We start from the raw sequence: 21562 nt of genomic DNA on the forward strand, positions 1-21562 counted from the left end.
ATGGACAAAATCTTTAATTCTTACCAATCAAGATCTACAACCCCCCCTTTAGGTTTTTACTCTGTTTTATCTCAACTATTACTGCAACTTCTCCTTTGGCTCTGACAACCTTACTCTAGTCACATGCAGTTTTAAAAGCAGCCAAAATAGTTTTCTTAGTTTACTGCTGTGTCACTTCTCTTCTTGCATTCTTTACCAGTTCCTGTTTACCACATCACTGCAGAGAGATCTCACAAACAAGCTACTCCTTGCCTTACTCCCTTGTCCGAGTGACGAGTCCCACTTCTAAGCAGTATACAATATCCATGCTCCATTACCTACTTCCAATGTTATCAAGTGTTACACACTTCTCATGTTTGCTTTCCTGAGGTCTCCCATATATATAAAGCTATTTCTACAGGAATAAGCTCATTCTTTATCACTGACGTTATTGACCACTATAAATCATGCAAATTAATGAAGTATCTTTATTAAAATGTGAGGTGTCCAATTAATCCATTCTTTCTTAAACTCGTTCCTTATGATGAAATTGAAGTGAATGACATACAGAGATTTAAGGAAAAACTTCGACGTTCAACACAACCATGAAAATATTTCAGTAATACATAAAAAGGTAATCTACTAGCTCATGTTAAGGTAAGTTTAAATACACTTACTTATAATAAAAACTAGTTATAATAAAAAGAAGTTAGACTTCTATGGATGGTAGGTTTTATACCTGACAGGTAACAAATCTCACATCTGAATGAAAGCTAGTTAAACGCTTTTCATGTATCTATGCAACAGGGAAAGTCCTGACGGGCTACGTGCTGGATACCTACTGTAAGTAGTTCTACATCTGGATCCAAGTTTTAACTCAATTAGCTGTAGCTAAAGCTTTAGCTATGAGCAAATGACTTGGTTTTGCTCCTTACAGATTAAACTTTCAAAGATATTTTGATTGCTTATAGACTTAAACAAGCATTTTACAGCTCAGCAAGTTAAAAAAACAGGAGTCAAAAATCAGTACAGTTGTCTACTAGGCAATGAGATCCCCCAAGTATCGGCAGTCCTCCATAAAATGGTATCACCCCAGCAACACAAACACAATTATGGCTCTTCACCACTTCCATGACTCCCATGTAATTTGTGCTTATCAGTCATAATGACTTAAGATGCCATCAAAATTATGTCAATGTTGAAGATCAGAAGTTGTGAGTGCTCGATCAATATTCAGCTACTTAATTTCCATAGAACAGAAATTGGCTGGTGGAATCCTCAGTGTTATTTCAATGTAGCTGCCTTGTAAACAAACACAGTCACAGGAAAGGCTGCTGAAATAAATCAGCCCTGAGGTGCCAGGCACCTTCTTAACCAGGACCCTCAGGACTGATGCGAGCACTGTGCCCTCCACAAGAGCACTACAAGTTAGTAGCGCAAAAAGAGTACCTAGGATTGCGGTTGAACATCTCATCTGTTCCTATTGCATTTGCTTCCCTAGTCACATAAAAAGGTTAGGTAAAACCTAACCTGAAGTGATGTTGACATGGCAGGCACGCATCACATCGAGCAGCGAACCCATGCCCTAGCCTGGCAGAAAGGCCACCTGTAGCAGGCAGCTCAACGTGTAGGAAAGCCAGCTCGCAGCATCCTGTGAAATTTGCAGAGTTTTCCTTTCCTAAAAAGCACCATTTATTGCCTGAACTATCACCAATGAATAATTCAAATGTGGATATTGAGAGATCAAATATCACGAGTATTACAGCAAAAGGGCATTCACCAGCACAGCGTGCTGCCACTGAGTTACAGTCGAGCCAGAAGGTCAATAGCATCGAGCACACCAACAGGCTCTGATGGGCATTTTGGACTCAAACCGGACAGCTGAGGCAGTTACCATCCATCCCCAGGTGCCCACTCCACCCCTGAGACAGAGATGTTTAAGCCGTTCAAGAATCAGTTTCCAAACTGCCACTGTGTTTGGCTCTGCCTAAAACATCTGATTTAGTGTCTCTGGAACTCCGATGGTCTTCTGGACTTGAGCCCTCAGGTATATGGCAGAGACCCTCCACTACAGTAAGATGAGCCTGTACCTAGCCTGGAAATCATATAGGGCAGGGGGAAAAGGGAAAGAATAGGCCACAGTTGGGAAAGCCTCAACTGGAAAGTCATCCAAAATTCAGCATAAGCCACAAGAATGCTTAACTACAAAAAAACATGAAGCGAGTCATGTCTACAAAGCTATCAACCTGCCACAGATCACATCACCCAGATACTACAGAGATATTTACCTCCAAAGCCTGCCTTAAACGTTATTTATGCAGAAGAGTTGAGAACTTGAGTAGGTGAGTGTTACAGCTGAGCGTAACAAAGTGTTCACTTGGCAAGAAAAATCTGAATTGAAGTAAAACAAATTTAAACACACAAGTTCCTCCACTATTTTTTAATTTGGAGGTGTCTTACTTTTTTTTTTTTGCCAAAGAGCTAAACATGTGAAATGCGTGCCTGAAAATATTTCAATGAAAAATTTCTTACATATGCATTACTTCACAAAAAAAAAAAAGTCTCCTTTTTGCGTGTTTTGCGATCACACCTTCTGACCAGTTTTAATCTAATTGCTGTGACAGCATCTCAGATTTAGCTCACCCCAGCGTAAACATCACCTGCTTCCTGTTCGGGCACTACACCTCTCGCTTCCCTTGAGGGAGACGGGGCTGACCTGACCCACAGCACCATTTCAAAGTCCAGAGCTATGTGGGAGCACCGTGATCACCGACGTCCTGCTCCGAGCCACAACTTCCAGCCCATAAAACATCCCCACGGCACTGCAGCGCTCCCGTGCTGGGCACGGAGCATCCCAGGGCGCCGGGTACCCATCGGAAATGGCTCCCAAATGGTCGTTTCCACAAGAGGAGCAGGTTTCCTTTCATTTTTTCAGCAATACAGTGATTTAGTTTTCTGAAAGAATCGTATTTTTTTCAAAAGGAGACTGACTGCTGAAGCTGTTCAGTGGTTGTTTTTTTTTTAAAATAGGGATGAGCAGAGTTTTGCATTAGCACACAAGAAGGCATTCTGAAGACGAAGAACTGGAAAACTGACTTTTGAAGCTGTCAAGCGGCCGCTTGGTAAATACAGCTGGGCAGCTTTACACCAACACGCGAGAAGATATTCTGCGGGTGAAGAACTCAAAAGCCGACTTGGGAAGCTGTCTGTTACCGACACAGGCGGGTACAGCCTCACGTTAGCGCACACGGAGGCTCTGTGGGGACGCAGAGCTGGCTCCGCGGCTGGTCCCCCGGCAGCACCGTGCCCTCCCCGAGCAGCCCCCCGAGGATGCCGCCCCGGGGCCCCCCCAGCCCGGCCCGGCCCGGCCGAGGCAGGCCTAGCACCGGCCCGGGCCTTGCCGCGGCTCCTCCCGGCCTGGCGGGGCGGCCAAACTTCCCCAGCCGGCTGTGCCCGCTCCCCTCCCGGGGCCGCCGGCCGAGCCCCCCCGGCCCGGTCCCTCCCTCCCCGGAGCTCCGGTGGGCAGCGGGCAGGGGGAGCCCCCCCCCCCCCTCTCCCACGCCCCCCTGGAGCCGGTCCCCTCCGGGCGCGGGGCTCACCACGCATTTCTTGCCGAGGAAGCCGAAGAGGCTGTCGTTCTCCTGCGGGGTGAGCAGCAGGGAGCCCACGTTGGTGACCCGCCGCGGCTGCGGGGGCTGCTGCTGCGGGGCGCCGCTCATGGCCGGGGCCGGCCCGGCGGCGCTGCCCTCCCTCGCCGCCCTGCAAGCGCTGGCGCTCTCGGCCCCTTCTTCTTCCTCCTCTTCTTCCTCCTCCTCCTCCTCCTCGTCGTCGTCCTCGTCCAGCCGCCGCCTCACGGCAGCCGCATGGCGGAGCCTGCCGCTGGGGGCCGGGGGGACGGAGGGCGGCGGGCAGCCCGGCCGATGGCTGGCTGGCCGCCCGCCCCGGGCGCCGGGCTAAACTTCCAACTTCGGCCCGGCTCCGGCGGCCGCACGATCCAACATGGCAGCGGGGGCGGGCGAGACCACGGCGGGCGGAGGGGAGGCCGGCGAGAGACGGAGCGAGAGCGCCGCCGCCGCCGCCTTTTCCCCTTCTTCCTTCCCTCCCTTTCCCTTCCGCTCCCGCCCCGTCGCGGCCTCGCCTCGCCCAGGGCCTCTCCCCGCCGGCCTCCCCCCTAAATACCTGCCGGGAGGAGGAGGAGGAGAGGAGGAGGAGGAAGGGCGAGGGGAAGAGGAAGGAGCGGGGCTTAGCGCCGCCGCTGCCGGGATGGGGGCAGGCGGAGCGCGGCTGGAGCCCGGCACCGGGCTCCTCTCAGGGTTTTTAAGTCAAAAGCCGTTCAACGAGTAACTCCAGAACCTTTTTATTATTTTTTTTTTTGACCTTTTCTCTTTGAAAGAAGCAGGTTTCCGTGAATAGTTCCACCGTGCACGTTACCGGGTGGATGGTGCAGGGCGGGCGGTGTTGGCGGTGCGGCAGCGGGTCCCTCTGCGCGGTCACACAGGCAGGGAGCAGCGGGGCTCCGAGCCCTGAACCCCGCCTGGCACTGCCTTCTGCAGCTGGAGCTGAAATAACGAAAGGTGTTAGCAGGTATTTTGGGCTCCCTGAGGGGCCAGCTGCCGAGGAGACCTCCTGTATGCAGGCAGCGTTGTGAGACGGATTTTTCATCCCCCCCACTTCTCCCCACATGACAGTAGCGGAGATGGAGGCCAAAGGCCTTTGGAAGCTTCAAGATCCTTGGCACAGCTGCCGTGTGCCCTGTCCGGCTTCCAGCTGCCCAGAAGAAATGCTTGTGAGGGCTAGGTGAAGACAAAGTTGAAAACGAGGTGGCTAGGTGAGCACCTTCCTAGTCTTCTCGGTGTTTTTGAGTGGTGTGTATGGCAGCTTCACCTCCTCCGATCAATTAATTGCCCATCTGGAAGATGCTAAAGCAACTCCCCCGTCATGTTTGACTTTGTATTAAAGGGAAGAGCCAATGAAGCACAGGAAGAAAGGAGCTAGAAGAGCACAGGAAGAAAACGTGTGAACACAAATCTTGTGTGAAGCTGTGCTGAGTTCTCTTCCTATCCTCCCAAAAGATTGGGCAGGAACAGATGGCAACCCCTTCTGCTCTGCTTACAGGCCCCGTTCACCATGCTTAAAAGAGCCTGTAGCTGTGTCCGAAAATATAAGGAAGACAGGACATAGTGGAAAATCCCGAGCTTTTAGCATAAAAAGAGTTTAAAATACATGCACACAGGACTCCTCAGTGTGCAGAGCTCACAGAAGTGGCTTGGGTCTTTGCTATAAAGGAACAGCAAACAGTAGGAACCAGTTCTTTCAAATTATTTTTCAGCAGTCATAGGTACTTCACTTTCATTCCTTTCTTGTGTAAGTATGTGCATATTTTAGTGGAAGGGGAAATATTTTAGCTAAAGAATTGGCAGCATTCCGTTTGTTAAAAACGTATGTAAAGAGATAAAACACATGGAAGCACTTTACAAGGCACTTCTTTCTTTCCTTCTTTTCACAATTTTACAGTCAGAGCCTGTTTCAAGGAAATTTTGTATGTGTCTTGGTGGTCATAGTGTAATAGCTAAAAATATAATGCACCTTTCACAGGTAAATGCTGGTACTTTCCTCACCTCTCTGACATGTTATGTTCATTGCTTTTCTTTCCTCACTCATTTCTGTTAACTTTTACTGTTTGTTCCTTACTGTGTAGATCCTTCCATTCAAACAGAGTTCTGGGTGATACTTTTTGCTTCACACTGTTCCTCTCAGACCAGCTGGCTGGTAGCTATTCTTAAGGGCCTTTTAACCTTCAGGCTCTATTGTTAGGATTTTGTATGCTTTTTTAATAGGGGTAGACAGGAAAGGGAAGAAAAAAGGGCTATTTTCAGATCTTGTGTTTCATTAATTATGCAAAAGCTGTTTCTGTTTTTGTGTCATGGCAAAGCAGCGAGTCCTGAAGTGAGATGGAAGTATCAGTATCTGCTGATGAGTACAAGGTACCCGAAGAAAAATAGATTTTTGCCTTTGGTATTTACAATTGAAGTAATATCAGCAAAGAGCTGCTATTCCTGCATAAAACATCCAGTTTCAACAAAATTCTGCTAAGCAATGCCACCAACCAGAACTACCTGTCTATATTTTGAAGAAATTGCAGTGTTCTTTCTGACCTCTCTTAGGGAAGATGCTGTCATTTTTTATCCTAAGCTTTCCTCTGCATGTAGTGCAGTAAGCAGCTTCGAGCTGTGTTGCCCACTCCTGATGCCAATAAACTTTGTGGGAAACCGCTCTTCATTTGCATTTATTCTATTTAAGATACCAGCTCATAAGGCCAAGGAACTGGAGTATATCAAAAGTGACATTCTTATGTCAGTATAAGCACCTGTAATGATTTTAAAGTGTTATATTATAAATATGTATTTAATAAACAGATTTTATTATCCTTGTCAGGCTTACCTTTGACAGAAATTATGTGTCTCTGAAGTTCATCTTTAAATGGGGACCTCTATTTTTCCCAGTAATTTTTTTTTTTGCCAGCTGCAAATTGAATTCCATAACTAGGCTGAAGTTACACACTGTGAGTTTCAGAGTTTAAATATTCACCAGATTTCAAAAATAGCATTTTGCAATTGAAAGTGGAGTAAAAAGCTGAGCAAGACTTTCTACTTAAAGTTGATTTTTCTAGAGCTACGAATCAGAGTATATTTCAAAGTTTTTTTGAAATTCTAAATTTTCTCAGTGCAAGAAGTTAGTTTTCCAAGAGTTTTTATTTATTTATTTATTTATTTATTTATTTATTTATTTATTTATTTATTAAGTAGCGGCACTATGTTTCTCAAATCTTGATTTTTGTCCCAATACTGAATTTAAGTCATACAGTGCAGTTGTCTTATTGTCCCATCCATAAGGTGAAGAGACAGCTCATTACACCAAAGAACAACCAGGCTTAAAGGTGAACGTAGATCTCAACGGAAAACATCTCCAGCCTTCTCTCTTCGATCTCATAATCAATGGCAAGTGGAGCAGCACGGTACAAGTGCAAACATTGCTGCAGCAACCACAAAAGCATGGCTGGGGGAGATCAAAGTTGTGAACGTATGATTAGTGTCACCACACTGAAGGGGTATGTCAACAGGGCAGCAGCAGAACGGACAAAAGAAAGGACAGGCTCGTTTCCCTCAACACCCTTTCTGGTTGGGCCTGTAGAAAACATCAGTCCATTTACTACAAAACCGCTTGTGGTAACCAAAAAAGAGGAACTCTCATTGTGGTTGGAAATGGTTTTTGAGCTGTGAAGATACAAGTTCTCTTTTTTTTTAAGTAAACCGCATTGTTTTTCTCTGCATAGATCTCATTTAAGAGAATTGGGTATAAATCATTGCTGAACCAACGACAAATAGCATATTAACTATCTTACTCACAAGTTCATTCACTTCTACTCTCTGAGAACCAAACCTTTAAAAGTTTAGGGACTGCAGCCTTCTGTGGGGGTAACTGAATCATCTGTTAACTTAGAGCTCAGTTCAGGTTCAGTTGCTGTATTTCCCTTCTCACAGAGATTTTGTATGATCTGTTTCAGGCAGGTAATAGGCTGGAATAAAGAGGATCTGGAATCTGTCGTGTTTTTTTTTTTTTTTTTCTTCTCTGTATTGTATTTATATCCTATAATTTTCAGACACAGAAGGACATGAAGTAGCCACAGATGTTGCAAAGTAGACAATTAATTAGTAAAGCCTCTGCTGACTCCTTATGAATATGGAACTGTAGTGTCAGTGGGAAGAATCCTCTCCCTTTGTGGGCTGGCTGGCAGAAGCGTGTCCTCGCTGCTACAGTGAGCAGACTGAAGCCTGAGAACCAATGCAGCAGGACAATAAGTTCTTTCATTTCTTGCACGAATGCTGTCTTGGGTGCCAGCTAGAACTTTTTCTTTCCCTGTAGTGCCTGTTACTCGTCTTTGTTTGCTGTATCTTCTCTAGCCCTTGTTTTCAACCTCAGACTGTTTACTTGAGAACGAAGGAATGCAATTTGCGCCCTTCTGTTTTGCTCAGCAGAGGGTAACATTGATTTTGCTTTGGATGTAGAAATGCATTTTGAATATATTGATGTAAGATACTGATGTGTTTTTTGTTTTGTTTTTAATTTTGAAATCAGTTACAGGACTCCCTTCACGGCTCCTCTACAATTGTTTAAAGGCCTGAAGCGTTGGACTGTATTACTCTCCTTTCCAGGACTGTGTAGAAGACAGACCAAACTGGAACGTGAGGCATCTTCTCTCTCCTCTTAATACTTCTTTATTATGCAAGTATGGTGATCATTGTCTGCAGTAACAGTGGAACAATTCTGTAGCTGCCCTGCAAATTAGAAGAAAATGGTATATTTCCCCAGTCCAGCTATCATCATAGCTCATCTTCAAAATTGTGTACCACAGGGTTTGTTGAAACACTCATTTTATTCTTCTTGCTTGGCTCATACCTTAGTGTGATTCCTGAGTTTTACACCCAGCAATAAACATGAGCGGAGTATATGAGTTGATTTTGATTTACCTGCAGGTATTAAAAGGAACTTTCACTCCTTCCTCCAAGTTTCCTGACAGCTTTTAAATTCAGTGTAATGAAATCTCCCTCCAGCCATTAATCAGCCACCATAAAGCTCAAGAACTTCACCTGTCAAAAAAAAAAAAAAAAAAGAAGAAGAAAAGCGTCCTTTACTGTGATCTGCTAATACATTGTTACAGCACTTTTCCTTAACAGAAGTCTCTGACTTTGAGACATCAGCTCTTGTTTGCAGCAGCTGCCTCCCACCCTGATCAGCGAGCTTGCGGCCTTGCTGAGCTGAGGGTAGTGCAAGGCAAGTGCATGCGAAATCCACCCTTTTTACTGGCAGAGCTAAGGATGATGATCGTGTCTGCACTCTGAGCTAGCCTGAGATCCATCATCTGCTCCCAATAGCAGGAGATGAGCAACTCCCAGTGAGTAACTGTCAGATACGTAATGCAGCTCAGCAACAATTGCAGATCGGATCCTGGTGGCTGGCTTAATAACTTCCCTGTAGTTTTTCTTTCTCTCTTCCTCTCTGTCTCCCCTGCCCCCCCATCCAGCACGGAACAGCCTGAAGGAATAGGCACGGACTGCACTTTGGTTCCTGTTGGGGTTGTGCTGGGACTCGCTCGACCAGATCCTTGCTGCAGCTCCGGGGCGTGCCACTTGCTCTGCTGCTGCCCTCCCGTAGGGTCAAAGAGCCACATCCCATCAAAGGTCAGCCTTCATCTGGCAGATGTTTTCAGAACCAGGGCTTCGCTGCTGCTTCAAACTGTCTCTGGCATTAGTGCTTCTTCAATTGTCTGTTTCTGTGTGGTTTTGCTAGTTTATATTAAAAATAAAAAAGGGGGGAGGAGGGGGGTAGTCTTCATGCATCAGCATTCCCGAAGGCTTGTTGCTCCACCTCATAAAGCAAGATTGAGAACATGCGTATCTTGATCGGCCTGATTTTTGTCGTCAGGATTATTTATATCTGCTTCAGGCCAACTAGAGCCACTGGCGTGGTGACCTATATTGTTTTTACAGGAAAAAGAGAATATGCTTAACAAATACAGAACCCTAACAAACCGATAAGCAAAATGAAATGGAACACATGGCGAACTGTTGTGAGAAGACGGATGAAAACCATCAGATTGTTTTTTAAAACTACATATGCAATTGACTACTGCTTGTGTAGGTGATGCATCAACAAGACAACCTGCAGCCTGTCTAGTTGTTTCACCTCAGAGACAAGTCTAAAAATAAATCTTAATTTTTGAATCCATCTTAGTAAGTAAAGATAATCAAATTTCTATAAGACCTTAGGAATATCTAGAATTTAGCACAGACCGCCAAGTTATTCTAATTGGTATTTTCCTGGCTACCCTATTATTACATTCAATTAAGGACTCTTCCCATGGTATGTTAAGGTGGCACAAATAAATGGTATCAGCGCGTCATGTGGATATCTACCACTTTATTCATGCTTGTCAACAAAGTCACACTCCTCGCAAAGAAGCAGGAGTTTCTAATTTCTTCTATGAGAACTAATTTTTTTTTTTTTTCTTTTTGTTAGTATTTAGTTAAAATGCTGCCAGCACAGTAGTGCCTGAAGCCCTACCCTTGTTTGGTGCCTCGGTGCCTTGTAAGTATGTACAAGAACCCAGCAGCTCCTGCCCAGGGAGGAGACATTAAACGTGGAGCAGCACATCCGCATCCTGCCTCTTAAAACCAATCATCATTGCATAAATATTGACTCTGTAGATTACAACCTGAAGTAGAGACATTTATTTAAGTTCCTTTGATCCATTTTCTTTCAATACTTGTTTGCAACAAATAAATATTGGAGGATGTGTGTGTACCACTTTTTTGGGAAGGTACCAGAGTACTTCAAGCCCTCCATGAAATTTGATGAAAAATATGTGTCTCAGCTTCAGACCTACTATTTTCTCAGCTGATAGGATATTTTTGTGCATTTTAAGAGGGCTAGAATTGAGTTTATTTGAACTCATAACTATAGACTTGGTTTTCAGCATTTGCTGAAACTGCATACATGCAGTGCTGACCAGCTTGTCCAGTTAGGTTTTTTTGGCCTTGAATTTTCTCATATCTATTTAAAAACGAAACCAAATATCTTCATTTAAAATACTTTCACAATAATTTCAATAAGACAAGTAGCTGTTTGAAGACTCAAAACCTACAGCAGTTATTAAGGCTTTCTGGGAAAATACTTGCTACTGCTGGAGCAGCTCTTTCACAGAGGTCATGGCGTGGAGCCAGGGGAGGTTAGTAGATGGCTAGGCAACCAGGAAAAGAACAAGTTTGTCAGCATGTACAGCTGATTACTGTGAGAATAATTTTCCATAAGCATAGCCTGCACAGTGTTTGCTTAAGAGGGGTTTAATTTTTCACTAAAGTCCCTAGCAGCTAAGTCATTTTAAACTGTGGCAGAAAGTCATTTGTTCAAATCAGATGAAAGAAGGAGCAGTATGGCTTTTAATAACATCATGTTGCGGTAGGATGAGGTAGGATATTTCAATATTTATAGGCAGTATGGGATCATTCCCATAATGGTACATTATAACGATTATTTTGGTTAGGGAAATGTTTTGGTTTCTATTAGCTACAGTGATCATTTCTAAAATGTCTCAAAACTAGAAAATGTGAGAAATGTTACCCTTAGCGTGAGGAGATATTGCCTTTAGTCACTCCTGCTTGCAAATGCCATCTCGATTGCCGGCATGTAATCATAAGAAATAAATACATTTTATTTTCTAGGTGCATGGTTACAACTGCAGCATAACTCAGATGGGTCAGTTTTATGGTGCTCTGTCACCCACAATGTCTAACCAGGTATAACTGAACTGCACTTCAAACGTCTGAAGCAGATGTAGGTGCATTCAGCTGCTGCACTGTGTCCGTATTTCTTTCTTTGGCCAACTCCATGTCCAAGGTCAAGACTGAAAGAGAGCATTACACAGATCTCTGTCATATGGAGACTTCCTTTCTGCTGAACTAATCCCTTGTTAGCAACATGGCTAAGGTATGGTATAAAGCAGATTGACTGGAATAAATGCATGAACACTAAACTTTAAAAGCAAAAGACAAAATCAATTCATATTTACACTGTAAAGTGTTTTTGACAGAATAATAACCCACTCCATTTTTAATCTTGTTCTTGAATATACAGAGTGTTTGCCGAAGTCTCTATAATCATGTGTGTTTTACTTCAGAAGTGCTGCAATCCATAACCTGCAGCCTGCTTAATTTTGCAACATGAGCTGTCTTTATCCATTATTTATTGTCTTTGAATATGAGGAGGATCAGAACATCAGACAGAAGGAACACGGTGGCTTTGAGGATGAGTCACAGGAGCAAGACGAAATTCAGTAGGAAAAAGTGCCGTGGTTAAGTGTCTCAGCTGAGAACAACTGAGTGTGGTGGGGAGCTGCCATGGCAATGTAGCCTTGGGAAGCTGAATGCAAGTCCTGGGGCTTCAGGGAGAGATTCCTGCTAAAGCCAGGGAGCTGCTGGTGCCATTATAATGGCCTAATGCACCTGGAGATACAGTGTATGGAATTAATAATTAAATTGGAAATAATGTGTGTGATTCTGCCTGCCTGTTTTCAAGCAGGTGAATTTGGATTGGAAGCAGTTCAGAAGAAAGATGCTTGGGAGAACAGGGAAGAGAAGATGAGGTATCATGGCAAAACAGAAAACAAAAGGCCTGAGAAAAGATAGAGCTGTTTAATCATAGCGTACTTCCTGATCGTTGAATATATATAATTTCTGTTGAAGACACATAATTTCTGGGGCTACATGTAATTTCTAAACAATCCACAATGTCTGCACCCTGATATATCAGATGATAATAGAATTTATGAGAAATACATCATGTTATACATGATACAATATAAACTCTTTAAAGAAAAGGACAGCATTGGTTCAAGAAAAAATGTTTAAAAATTAATAATAAACACATTTAGACAGAAATTCACAAACTCCTAGTCATGAGGGTAGTCTGTAACATTTCTCCAGCAGGATTAAGTGGGAGCAATAAAAATCAAACTGCTTTTAAGCAGGAGCTTGATATATTTATTAAAGGGATTCTATAAAGTGTTGCTTTTAACACCAAAGGACAGCAGTCAATGATTCAGAAATTCCCTTTATGTTTTCTGTTTGTATTTGTTTTTCATGCATATAAAAAGTAATATAAAACCAGTCACTGTTACAGAAGGAATTCAGAATCCTCTGTCTTAAAATGTATAAAAATAATAAATGATTTGGGGTCTGGTGGAGAGCAGTAGCTTCTAAACAAGTCTGTCAAATCTTGATTTAAGTCTTGTTTAGTCTGCAGCGGAGAAATTGCTCTGAATAGAAAATACACGATAAAATATGTCTTAACAGGTCCTGTCGGAAAGTTGTTTCAGTCTATTTAGCACTTTCCAGTAACAGGTAGTCTCTACCCCATTTCATAAAAAGTAATAAAAGTGTTGCAGCCAGAATCGAAGCCTGGTTAGCTTAAAACAAAAAAAAAAGTTTCTAGCCTCTCTTTACAGTGTTCTGCTCACACTCTGCATCTACGAGTCAGTGGTTAAGTGAAGCCTCTCTGAGAGGAAGTTTCCATTCTGAGTCATAAGCGTTGGATTGACAGCCTTTATAGAAACCTAACCGTAATCCTATTAAACAATATGCTTCTATAAATGCTGAAGGATAAATTTCTTCTGCTGGATGCGGGGGCAGTAAGCTGCAGTATCTCAGAGGACAGCTTGTAGAGAATCTGTGTGGCTGTGCAAATGGAATAAGGCTGGGAACTGCCGGGCTAGGACACCTCCAGCATCTCATCAGAGAGTTGGGATATCTAATGGTACAGAACCCACCTGCCAGCAGCAGTTATTGAAGAGGTGTTTGCCCACAGGAATACAGCAACAGCTACATAAATTAAAAAAATGGTGGGTGTTGTTATTTTTTTTTTTCAATATCCCATTAGAGCAGGATATTTTTCTTGCAAGCTCCATTTGAAACAAGCATATCAGTAAAATGCAAATACTATCACTGTACCCCTTGGTGTATATTTTAAAAATACAAAAGTTAGAAAACTCATTTCTTCTAAATTTACTTTGTGGATTCATCCAAATTTGCTGTATCTCCTGTAACTGAATTCAACTTTATACTGAGTTCACTCTCATGTAGCTGCAGAATTTGGCCACAGGCTTTACCCTTATAACCTCTGGCTAACTTATAAGTGAAAAATGTAAATGTACTAAAAATGATTTTAAGAAATGCAGACACCTCTCTTGTCACAGGAAAATAGGATACATGTAGGGGAAACATTTTTCCAGTATTAGAAATAATAGTTTGGCAAACATAAAGGCCAGTCAACCCACTCAGGATGCTGGGCATACAGACAGAGGAGAAAACTAAGGGAGATCACAGATGATGTTGTAATGATGCAAAGGAAGAATGCTGAAAAAAAAGGAGATATGAAGACGTTGGACAGGTTTGTGGAACACCAGAGAACAGGGCACCAACCATCTGGGGCTGCATGAGGTTGCTGCTCTGGTTACATCCTGGTATTCACAAGTCCCAAGGGCTGGTTGTGCACAAGATGCTGTCCAAGTCCTTTCTTGTTTTCACCCTCCCACTATCACAACCTCTAGATAGCTTCAGATACAGCACTGTTATTAGCTTCCTGGGAAAGGGCATCTCAAGGTGATGGCAAGCAGGACGTGTGGACACAAACCCTGTGGTGCTTGGAGCGGCACTTGTCAGGAGAGGAGAGCAAAAAGAGAGATGAGCAGTGGCCCTGCTGCTATTAGCAAATACTGCTGTCAGAATTTACTAATATCAGTAGTTACTGATAGCTGATTACTTACTGATATCAGCATTAGCAATAATTTTGTTCACGGTCTCCATTTCTACAAGTTATTCCCTCTTAAATTGTTTAGAGCAACACTTGCTTGCTGTGGGTTGTCGGCTGGTCTAACTTTCCCTTACCCCCCAAGGCACAACCACTAATAAAAGTTCAAGGTTTGTGTTTTGCTGTATTCCTTATGCTCTGGATGAAACTGAATAGCTAAAATTATGCCAAAAGTTATAACAACAAACAAACAAAACCCAGTAAACAATCTACACAAGTGAATTGTATTTCAACACATGCCTCTGAGCAAGCACTCAGAGATTTAAAATATTTGGAAACAGAATCGTGGGCCCTTAGCCCATGCAGGCCATAAAGTTAATTGGCCCTAATATACTCTCTAGAGATAAGCAGTGCTTCCACAGCAGGAACTAACCCCCCCCTTCCTTGGTAAAAGTGGCACTTTATGAATCTGTAATACGTCAGTACATGGTGTCTTGTGGCAGTGCACAATCTGGCGAGTAGCATTCGCATTTGCAGTTGGTTTCATTGCAATTACCATGTATTATTGCATAGTTGGGAGCAGTCATGTGTGGGTATCTCCATGTATTAGCACATATAAATCATCGCTAGTTTCTCCTGTCCTGCACTGATATTCCAACAGGGATGCATCCCGGCCATGTGATTAAAGCAAAACTCTCACCAGGGAAGAATCATTTCATTATTTGCCTTCAACAGTTTTGAAGAATACCATTTGTCTTTGGCCTTTCAAATGCATATTATACAGGAGCTTTTGCACCAGCTAAGGCTATAACAGAACTTTTAATGGGGCTGTTCTGTCTGGATACAGCCTTATTGCCGAGAGCCTGAGGACAGACAGGAGTCCTAAAGAGGTATAGCTTTTTCTTAGGAGCTTTGCTTTTTGAAGATTTTTGAAGTCATCACTGGTCATCCCAGGTAAGTTGAATCCAAAATCACGTGGAAAAAAAAACTCCTGCTCTCAAAGTGTTGATGTGTTTGGCAGTTTTGTAAATGTTAAACTCTTCCTCTAGTAAACATTTACAATGAATTAAATAGATCTATACCAGGTACAAGTTGACTTTGGTAGAGCTATGAAAACTTAAATGCACTGAGACCTTGACCGGTTCCCCAGCAAGTAGTCTTATCTGCAGTGATATCTTCAAATGCTATTTTTACTTATGAAAGGTGTGGGAATGGTCTTGGATGCCCAAACAGCTCTGTTATGGGTCAGTGCCCAATGCATGTGTATTCTCTTTACCACAGTTTTCAGCCACCGTCTATTTTAAGATTCAAAATCCTAAGCTGTTTCACCAAAGCCATTTTTGATACAATACTGAAAAGAATCCTGTCAATATTGAACTGAATGGCAGTCATTGAAAGTATAAAGTCCTGATTAGAAATACCAAGATTTTTAAAATATGTGATTTTTGAATGGAGAAATTCCCAATTCTCTTGCTTTGGTGTTGTCTTATATTATTATCTGAATGTTAAATAAATCTTTTTTTGATTGATATATCTTGATGACTATAAATCTGGATAAATCCTTTGACTTTTTCCTTTTCATAAAAATAAATTTACTTACAGTGTTTCTAATGCTCACTGGGGTGCCACAAGAGAAGCTTCCACTCCAAGTGCTGTTTTCAACCCAGAAACATGGCAGGAGATAAAAAGCTGAGTGGAGTGGCTAGCACCTGAAAGAGCCAAACTGCTTCAAACATCAAAAGAGGTTCAGTTCAAGAACTGGCCAAAGGGTCAACCAGATTCTTACTTTACCTAAGACAGTATTTCCATAATGATTTTGGGCTAGTCAAATGCTACCTACAAATGCAGAGCCAGAGAGCTTAGGTAAACTCCTAAATTTGCCAAGAGCTTTGTATTGGAGAATGGATTTTCTTCTTTCCTTAAACACCGGACCTTTAACTTCTAGACAGTGTATCTAAACCAAATTACCGCGATATTGTATTTCTGTATCTTTTCAATTTTCTTATAAATATTCTCTCACAAGTTACTAGTGTCTTTCCACATTGGGTGAATAATTAGGCTGTACTTAAGTACAGTATGCACTTTTAATCCATCTGGCTTAATTTCTAGAAATTTACAGGTAGCTAATTACTGCTTTGCTAAGTAACATTTTGGGGAAGCATTTGCCTTCACAACTTTTTATGTATTTGTATTTTTGGTAGATCTCTTTATATTATTATGATGCCATAATGTTACAACATACATCTATTCAGCACACCTCTCAAAAGAAGATCATGGGAATATCCTAAAGAGGATGCGTCCCATCTGGAATCCCTGCAGATATTTCCAGAATCGGCAGTTCTGAAATGGAGATCTTAATCTCCTTGAGGATGAAGCACCACATAAAGCCAGATGGGTATGGGAACATCCCTAGCAGTTCAACCACCAAGAATTGGCCTGGAGGGGTGAAGTTGGGAACACAGGGACACTGCCACTTTTCCCACCTGAGTTTTGGGCACCAGAAAGCTCTGAGCTGCTGTCCTGTGTCACACCAGGAGGATGGGCAAGGCCTGCTCCACCTCTTCATCTTACCAGAGCAGATCTCCCCACCTTGCAGACATAGGGGACCTGTTGGACAGCAAAACCATCTGGACATCCCTTTTTAATGCCTGCGTTTCTTGGAGTGTCTAGTCCTGTCACAAGGTCAGAGAGAAGAGCTATGTCCAAAGGGCACTAAAAAATTCAGCCTTCTGTTCCACAATGAGGGAACTGCCTCTGAGCTTTCCTTGCAAGGGACAATGCCATTTTTTTTGCGTGAGTGTCTGATTTTGGAATGCTGTTGTGCTATGTCTTGCTTTGCAGCCCAGCTCCTATTCTGGCACTTCAGTTTGGGAAAATAGCTGCAGCTAACAACAAACATCTTAGGCTTAACTTGTATTTCAGTGATTAAAAAGACCAATTATTGTTACTTTGCACACTGTTAATGGCAGTTTTTGCATGTACTTACCAATGGCAAGAAGGCCTGCAAACACCTCTGAATGACAAAAGAGTGCTCTAATACATAGTTTCTCTCAGAGGTTCACCACAAAGGATCATGCCAACCTCTTGATGCAGCGTGTGCAGCCCTATATTAAGCTATTTCAATGGGTCTTAATTCAGTTTTGATCTTTAGAGCTTGTTCTTGAAATCCATATTTAAGATAGGCTGTATTAAATCATTTGTAGTGCTGAATTAAATACCATCCACAGAGCTCAAAAAATCTTGATAATGTCGTTTATATTAGGCACAAGGGGTGGGATTCATTTGACTGCGTGCAAATCACTCCAGGAGCTATCTACATCTATGTTAATCACATCGTGTTCTCTTTATAACCAAAGAAGAAAAATAAGCACTCCAAGAGTATGAGTCAGCTGATCTATTTCAGATATTTGGTTTACCATGTGTTGACCTGCACCCTAAAAGCAACTATTTCTCCCCAGTGACTTCAAAAGGACCTTTGGTGATCAGCTCAGGTATAGACACTTATACCAGTGAGAGGTCAACCCCACTGAGGTGACTGACTGTAATTATGGGCATTCCTTTAAATAAATAAATTAGCCCAAACATTACACATCTTACTCTCAGCCCTACAGCTATTTGTGTATTAAACCCAAACGTATAGCCTGTAATGCTCTATCATCAACACCCTTCTTGGTCTTCTAATTTTTTTATTTATTTTTTTTTCTTCTCCAGAGTAAGTTGCCGACAAGTCTGACCTGTTCTTTAAAAGCAGAAGAAATGAAGGGATTTAGGAGAAGAAAAGGACTGAGAAAAATGAGAATGCAGCATGGCTGGAGCTGCGCCCACACTGGGCTTGTCCCACCTCAGGTCTGACTTGTAATTCCCACCTGCAGAGTCTATCTGGTCAATTCTGGGTGGACACAACACAAGGGCCAGGCTCTTCCCTGAAGGCATTGATCCTAACCACAGTCCCAATCCACAGAAGACCACACAGTACCCCAGATCTTGATAGTCTCAGAGTGAGGACACTGTGCTCAGTTGTTAAACCAACCATAATCCTCTCTATGTGGACTTGAACAATTTAGAGTCACTTCTGGGAGTTAGACATTGCCCATGTACATGTAGATATATTCTATTAATAGGTGTATTTTAGCTTTAAAAATATATATTTATTGAATTTTATTTCTGGGAAGTCTGGGACTTACCTCAAAATGGATTTTAAAAAATCATTCACAGACATTAGCTGGTGTCTCAGAAATCTGTGTAGCACCATCAGTTATCAAAATGTGATGCACTTGTTGGACAAGGGGGCAGGGCTCTGCTCTGCTGTCTTCTGAAACAGTCATTAGTTTTTGGACTCAAGAGGCTACTCTGCAGGATTATTAGAACTAAATAAAAAAAAAAAAGAGAGAGGAAAGTAAAAAATACAAAACAAAACAAACACAAAACTTGACTAAAGAAAAACACTTTCATTTTGACCCACAAGATGGTGCCACTTCCTCAATTTAAAGTGAATTTTCCTTTGAAAACTGTATTAAAAAATGACACTTATGAAATTAATCCCCATGAAAATAATGATGGACTGAAGGAATCCTACTAGTGTCTTTAAAATAGGTTTTCAGTGGGATGTAAATGAAATATGGTCCTTGTGCTGGCCCTCTGCACAAGTTACATCCTGCATGAATTCAGGGATCTGTCTGCTAATCTGAGTGACAAAAATAACCTTTAGTCCATATTGTCCCTGCTGCTAGTTCTTCAGAGCCACACGGCTTGGTTTGAATGGATTTTTGTTCCTTTCCATGCACCACAAAAATAAAAATTTACCAAATTTGAACGCGTTACATCTAAGGAAATGTACCGAAGATGGACAATCTGCACAGTTCCGAGTGTGCAATGTGAAATGAATGGGGTTGCCAACGTGTGGCTGAGAACACATTTGAGAGCCTTCGTTGCCGGGGATGATTAATTGGGTGGAAAGCTACTAGCTTTCCTTTAGGTTGCTGTCAGATTTGTCAAGCTGAAAATTAAAAAGAAAAGAAAAAAACTCTTTTCTTCTTTTAAACTAAATGCATAAAAGCAGAACACTCACGATATCATTTATAAATAGCCATTTCAGAAGATCTTTGGGGATGACGACTGCTGCTTATTATTTTCACCTCCTTAAAGGTGAAAACCTGAAAGATTAAGAAACCTATGTATGATTTTGTACAAAATCTCATCTGTAAAAATACCTCCCAGTCAAATACCCAAGGGGTAGGAGATGGCAAATGAGGCAGCCCCTTGGCAGCTTTGTGTCTCCATCCTTTCCTTGCCCCTCTGGTGCCTCTGGACGCCCTCCCATCCACACTGCAGTGGCTCCTTCCCGCCTCTGCTCTGCTTCCCCTGTCACTCATTTTGTAGCTGTTTCCTCTATGGGTAACCCAAAGAAGTGCAGGGGAGCAAAATAGCATGGAGAGGCTCCCTGCATTTAGATGGGGTATAAATACCCCCAAAATAGTGTCTAATTGAAAAACATTTCACAAAGTAGACTGTGTGCATCACTCCCACTCCAACATGTGATAAGCATATGTTTCTTATTAAGTGTAGAGGAGAGTTGTTGTGTTTTATCGAGGAAATCCCAATCTGCATTTAAACCAAGAGGGAGAAAAATCAACCTTTTATTAAAATGACTTGCTGAAAGTTGAAAAAACACAAGCTTCAGACAATCTTTCAGACAATCTTGACAGTTACATTTAAAAGTATATGCTCCATCCCTGGAGGTGTTCAAGGCCAGGCTGGATGGGGCTTTGGGCAACCTGGTCTGGTGGGAGGTGTCCCTGCCCATGGCAGAGGGGTGGAACTGGGTGGGCTTTAAGGTCCCTTCCAACCCAAACCATCCTATGGTTCAATGATTCTATAATCCAAAACTCCTACTAATCACATGGCAAGGAACAGCAGTGTGAATGACTAAAATGGTTTCCATCTTTTTATTGCCCAAGGAACTCTTAAATGTAGAAACCCTACTACAGGTAGCTGGATGACAATGCATGAACACGCCTCCAAACCATGAAGCAATTCATTGTCTCAGGGTAATTCCCCACTCAACTTCCTGGCTTCTTCCGGACCAGGTGACACAGTGCCATTGGTATCGTAATGTCTAGTTCCAGAGAAAACAGCTTATTTACCACCTCAAGCACGTCACCATCCCAATAGGTATCAGAATGGATAGCTTCAAATTGCATAGGTGTGAGATTTTGTGTGACTCATGGAGGTGTGACAGCTCCATACCTCATTTGTTTAGGTTAGCTGCAAGCCTGAGGATGTCTCCGAGCCTAAGTCACAGAGTGTATTTCTCAGAAGCTTAAGTAATCCAGTTTCTTACAAGAGTTCCCCATATGCATATGCAGCCTGTGCTTGAAAAATGAAAATTAGTTTAGACATCAATCACAAACCTTCATGAAAAATGACTTTTTTTACTTCCTTGATTTGCACAAAAAATCTGGATTTGAAGTTATGTAGCAAGGTATTGTTTTTTTACTGGTTATATAAGAAGCAAAATTACATTTCATTTTTATTAAATGCCAAAAAAAATGAAGTGGAATAGAGAGAAGGGAGAAAGGGAAAAAAAAAAAAGCTTCAGAATTAAGAGTAATATTTTTTGAAGAAGAGGATACAATTTGAGTTAAATCTTATGAGAAAGCTCAGTACATCATATTCCTAAATTGTTCCCCCTCTATTAGATCATATACATTTTTAGAGGAAAAACACTCCTATTTGGTAGTCTTTAAAGTCATAATTAATGTCTCTTCTGAAAAAAAAAAAAAAAAAAAGGTGTTGATTTCAGACAGTGGCTTTTGTGTTTCAAAGTTAAAATTGAGTCATATTTCCTTGTAAAGCAAAACAAAACACTCTGCTAGGAAGGGGAAGGAGGAAGGAATAGCAAAAGCAGGAAAATATAGCCTCTGTATCTGGGTAGCTTTTGGAGCACATGATCCTGACTGTGTTCTTCTGGCCAGGAAAAACATTCACCTTTTTGCTCTTATTTTCCTCTCTACAATTCATGGAAAACTTTTTTTTTTTAGAACCAGATCTGATTGTTTGGGACCATTTTTTAGCTTGCTGTGCTAAGCTAAATGTAGCAGGGTTAAGACACTCCGCCTGGCTAGGATGGGTTTATACACAGACAGAGGGCAGAAATGATTGAAAAAACAATATGCAAAGAAGGAAGAGAAGCTGTAAGGAAGTTCATATGTTAGGAGGATGG

At 42.1% G+C, this 21562-nt stretch overlaps 1 protein-coding gene and 1 long non-coding RNA gene across 3 annotated transcripts in view; one reads left to right on the forward strand and one right to left on the reverse strand.

Moving 5' to 3' along the window:
- Positions 1-4113, reverse strand: part of WASL (WASP like actin nucleation promoting factor) — a 49775-nt gene extending 45662 nt beyond the window's left edge. For both annotated transcript variants that reach the window (XM_068669616.1, XM_068669615.1), the window contains exon 1: positions 3579-4113. In XM_068669616.1, coding sequence (XP_068525717.1) covers positions 3579-3698 — 120 coding nt within the window. In that variant the 5' untranslated portion in view covers positions 3699-4113. The remainder of the gene's footprint in view (positions 1-3578) is intronic.
- A 138-nt stretch (positions 4114-4251) lies between these two features.
- Positions 4252-8486, forward strand: LOC137849712 (uncharacterized). Its single transcript, XR_011092035.1, has 2 exons — positions 4252-5343; positions 8116-8486. It is a non-coding gene; the product is annotated as an uncharacterized lncRNA (long non-coding RNA).
- The last annotated feature ends 13076 nt before the right edge of the window (positions 8487-21562 follow it).

Source organism: Anas acuta, chromosome 1 (genome assembly GCF_963932015.1).
Source record: "Anas acuta chromosome 1, bAnaAcu1.1, whole genome shotgun sequence".
Taxonomy (NCBI): Eukaryota; Metazoa; Chordata; class Aves; order Anseriformes; family Anatidae; genus Anas; species Anas acuta.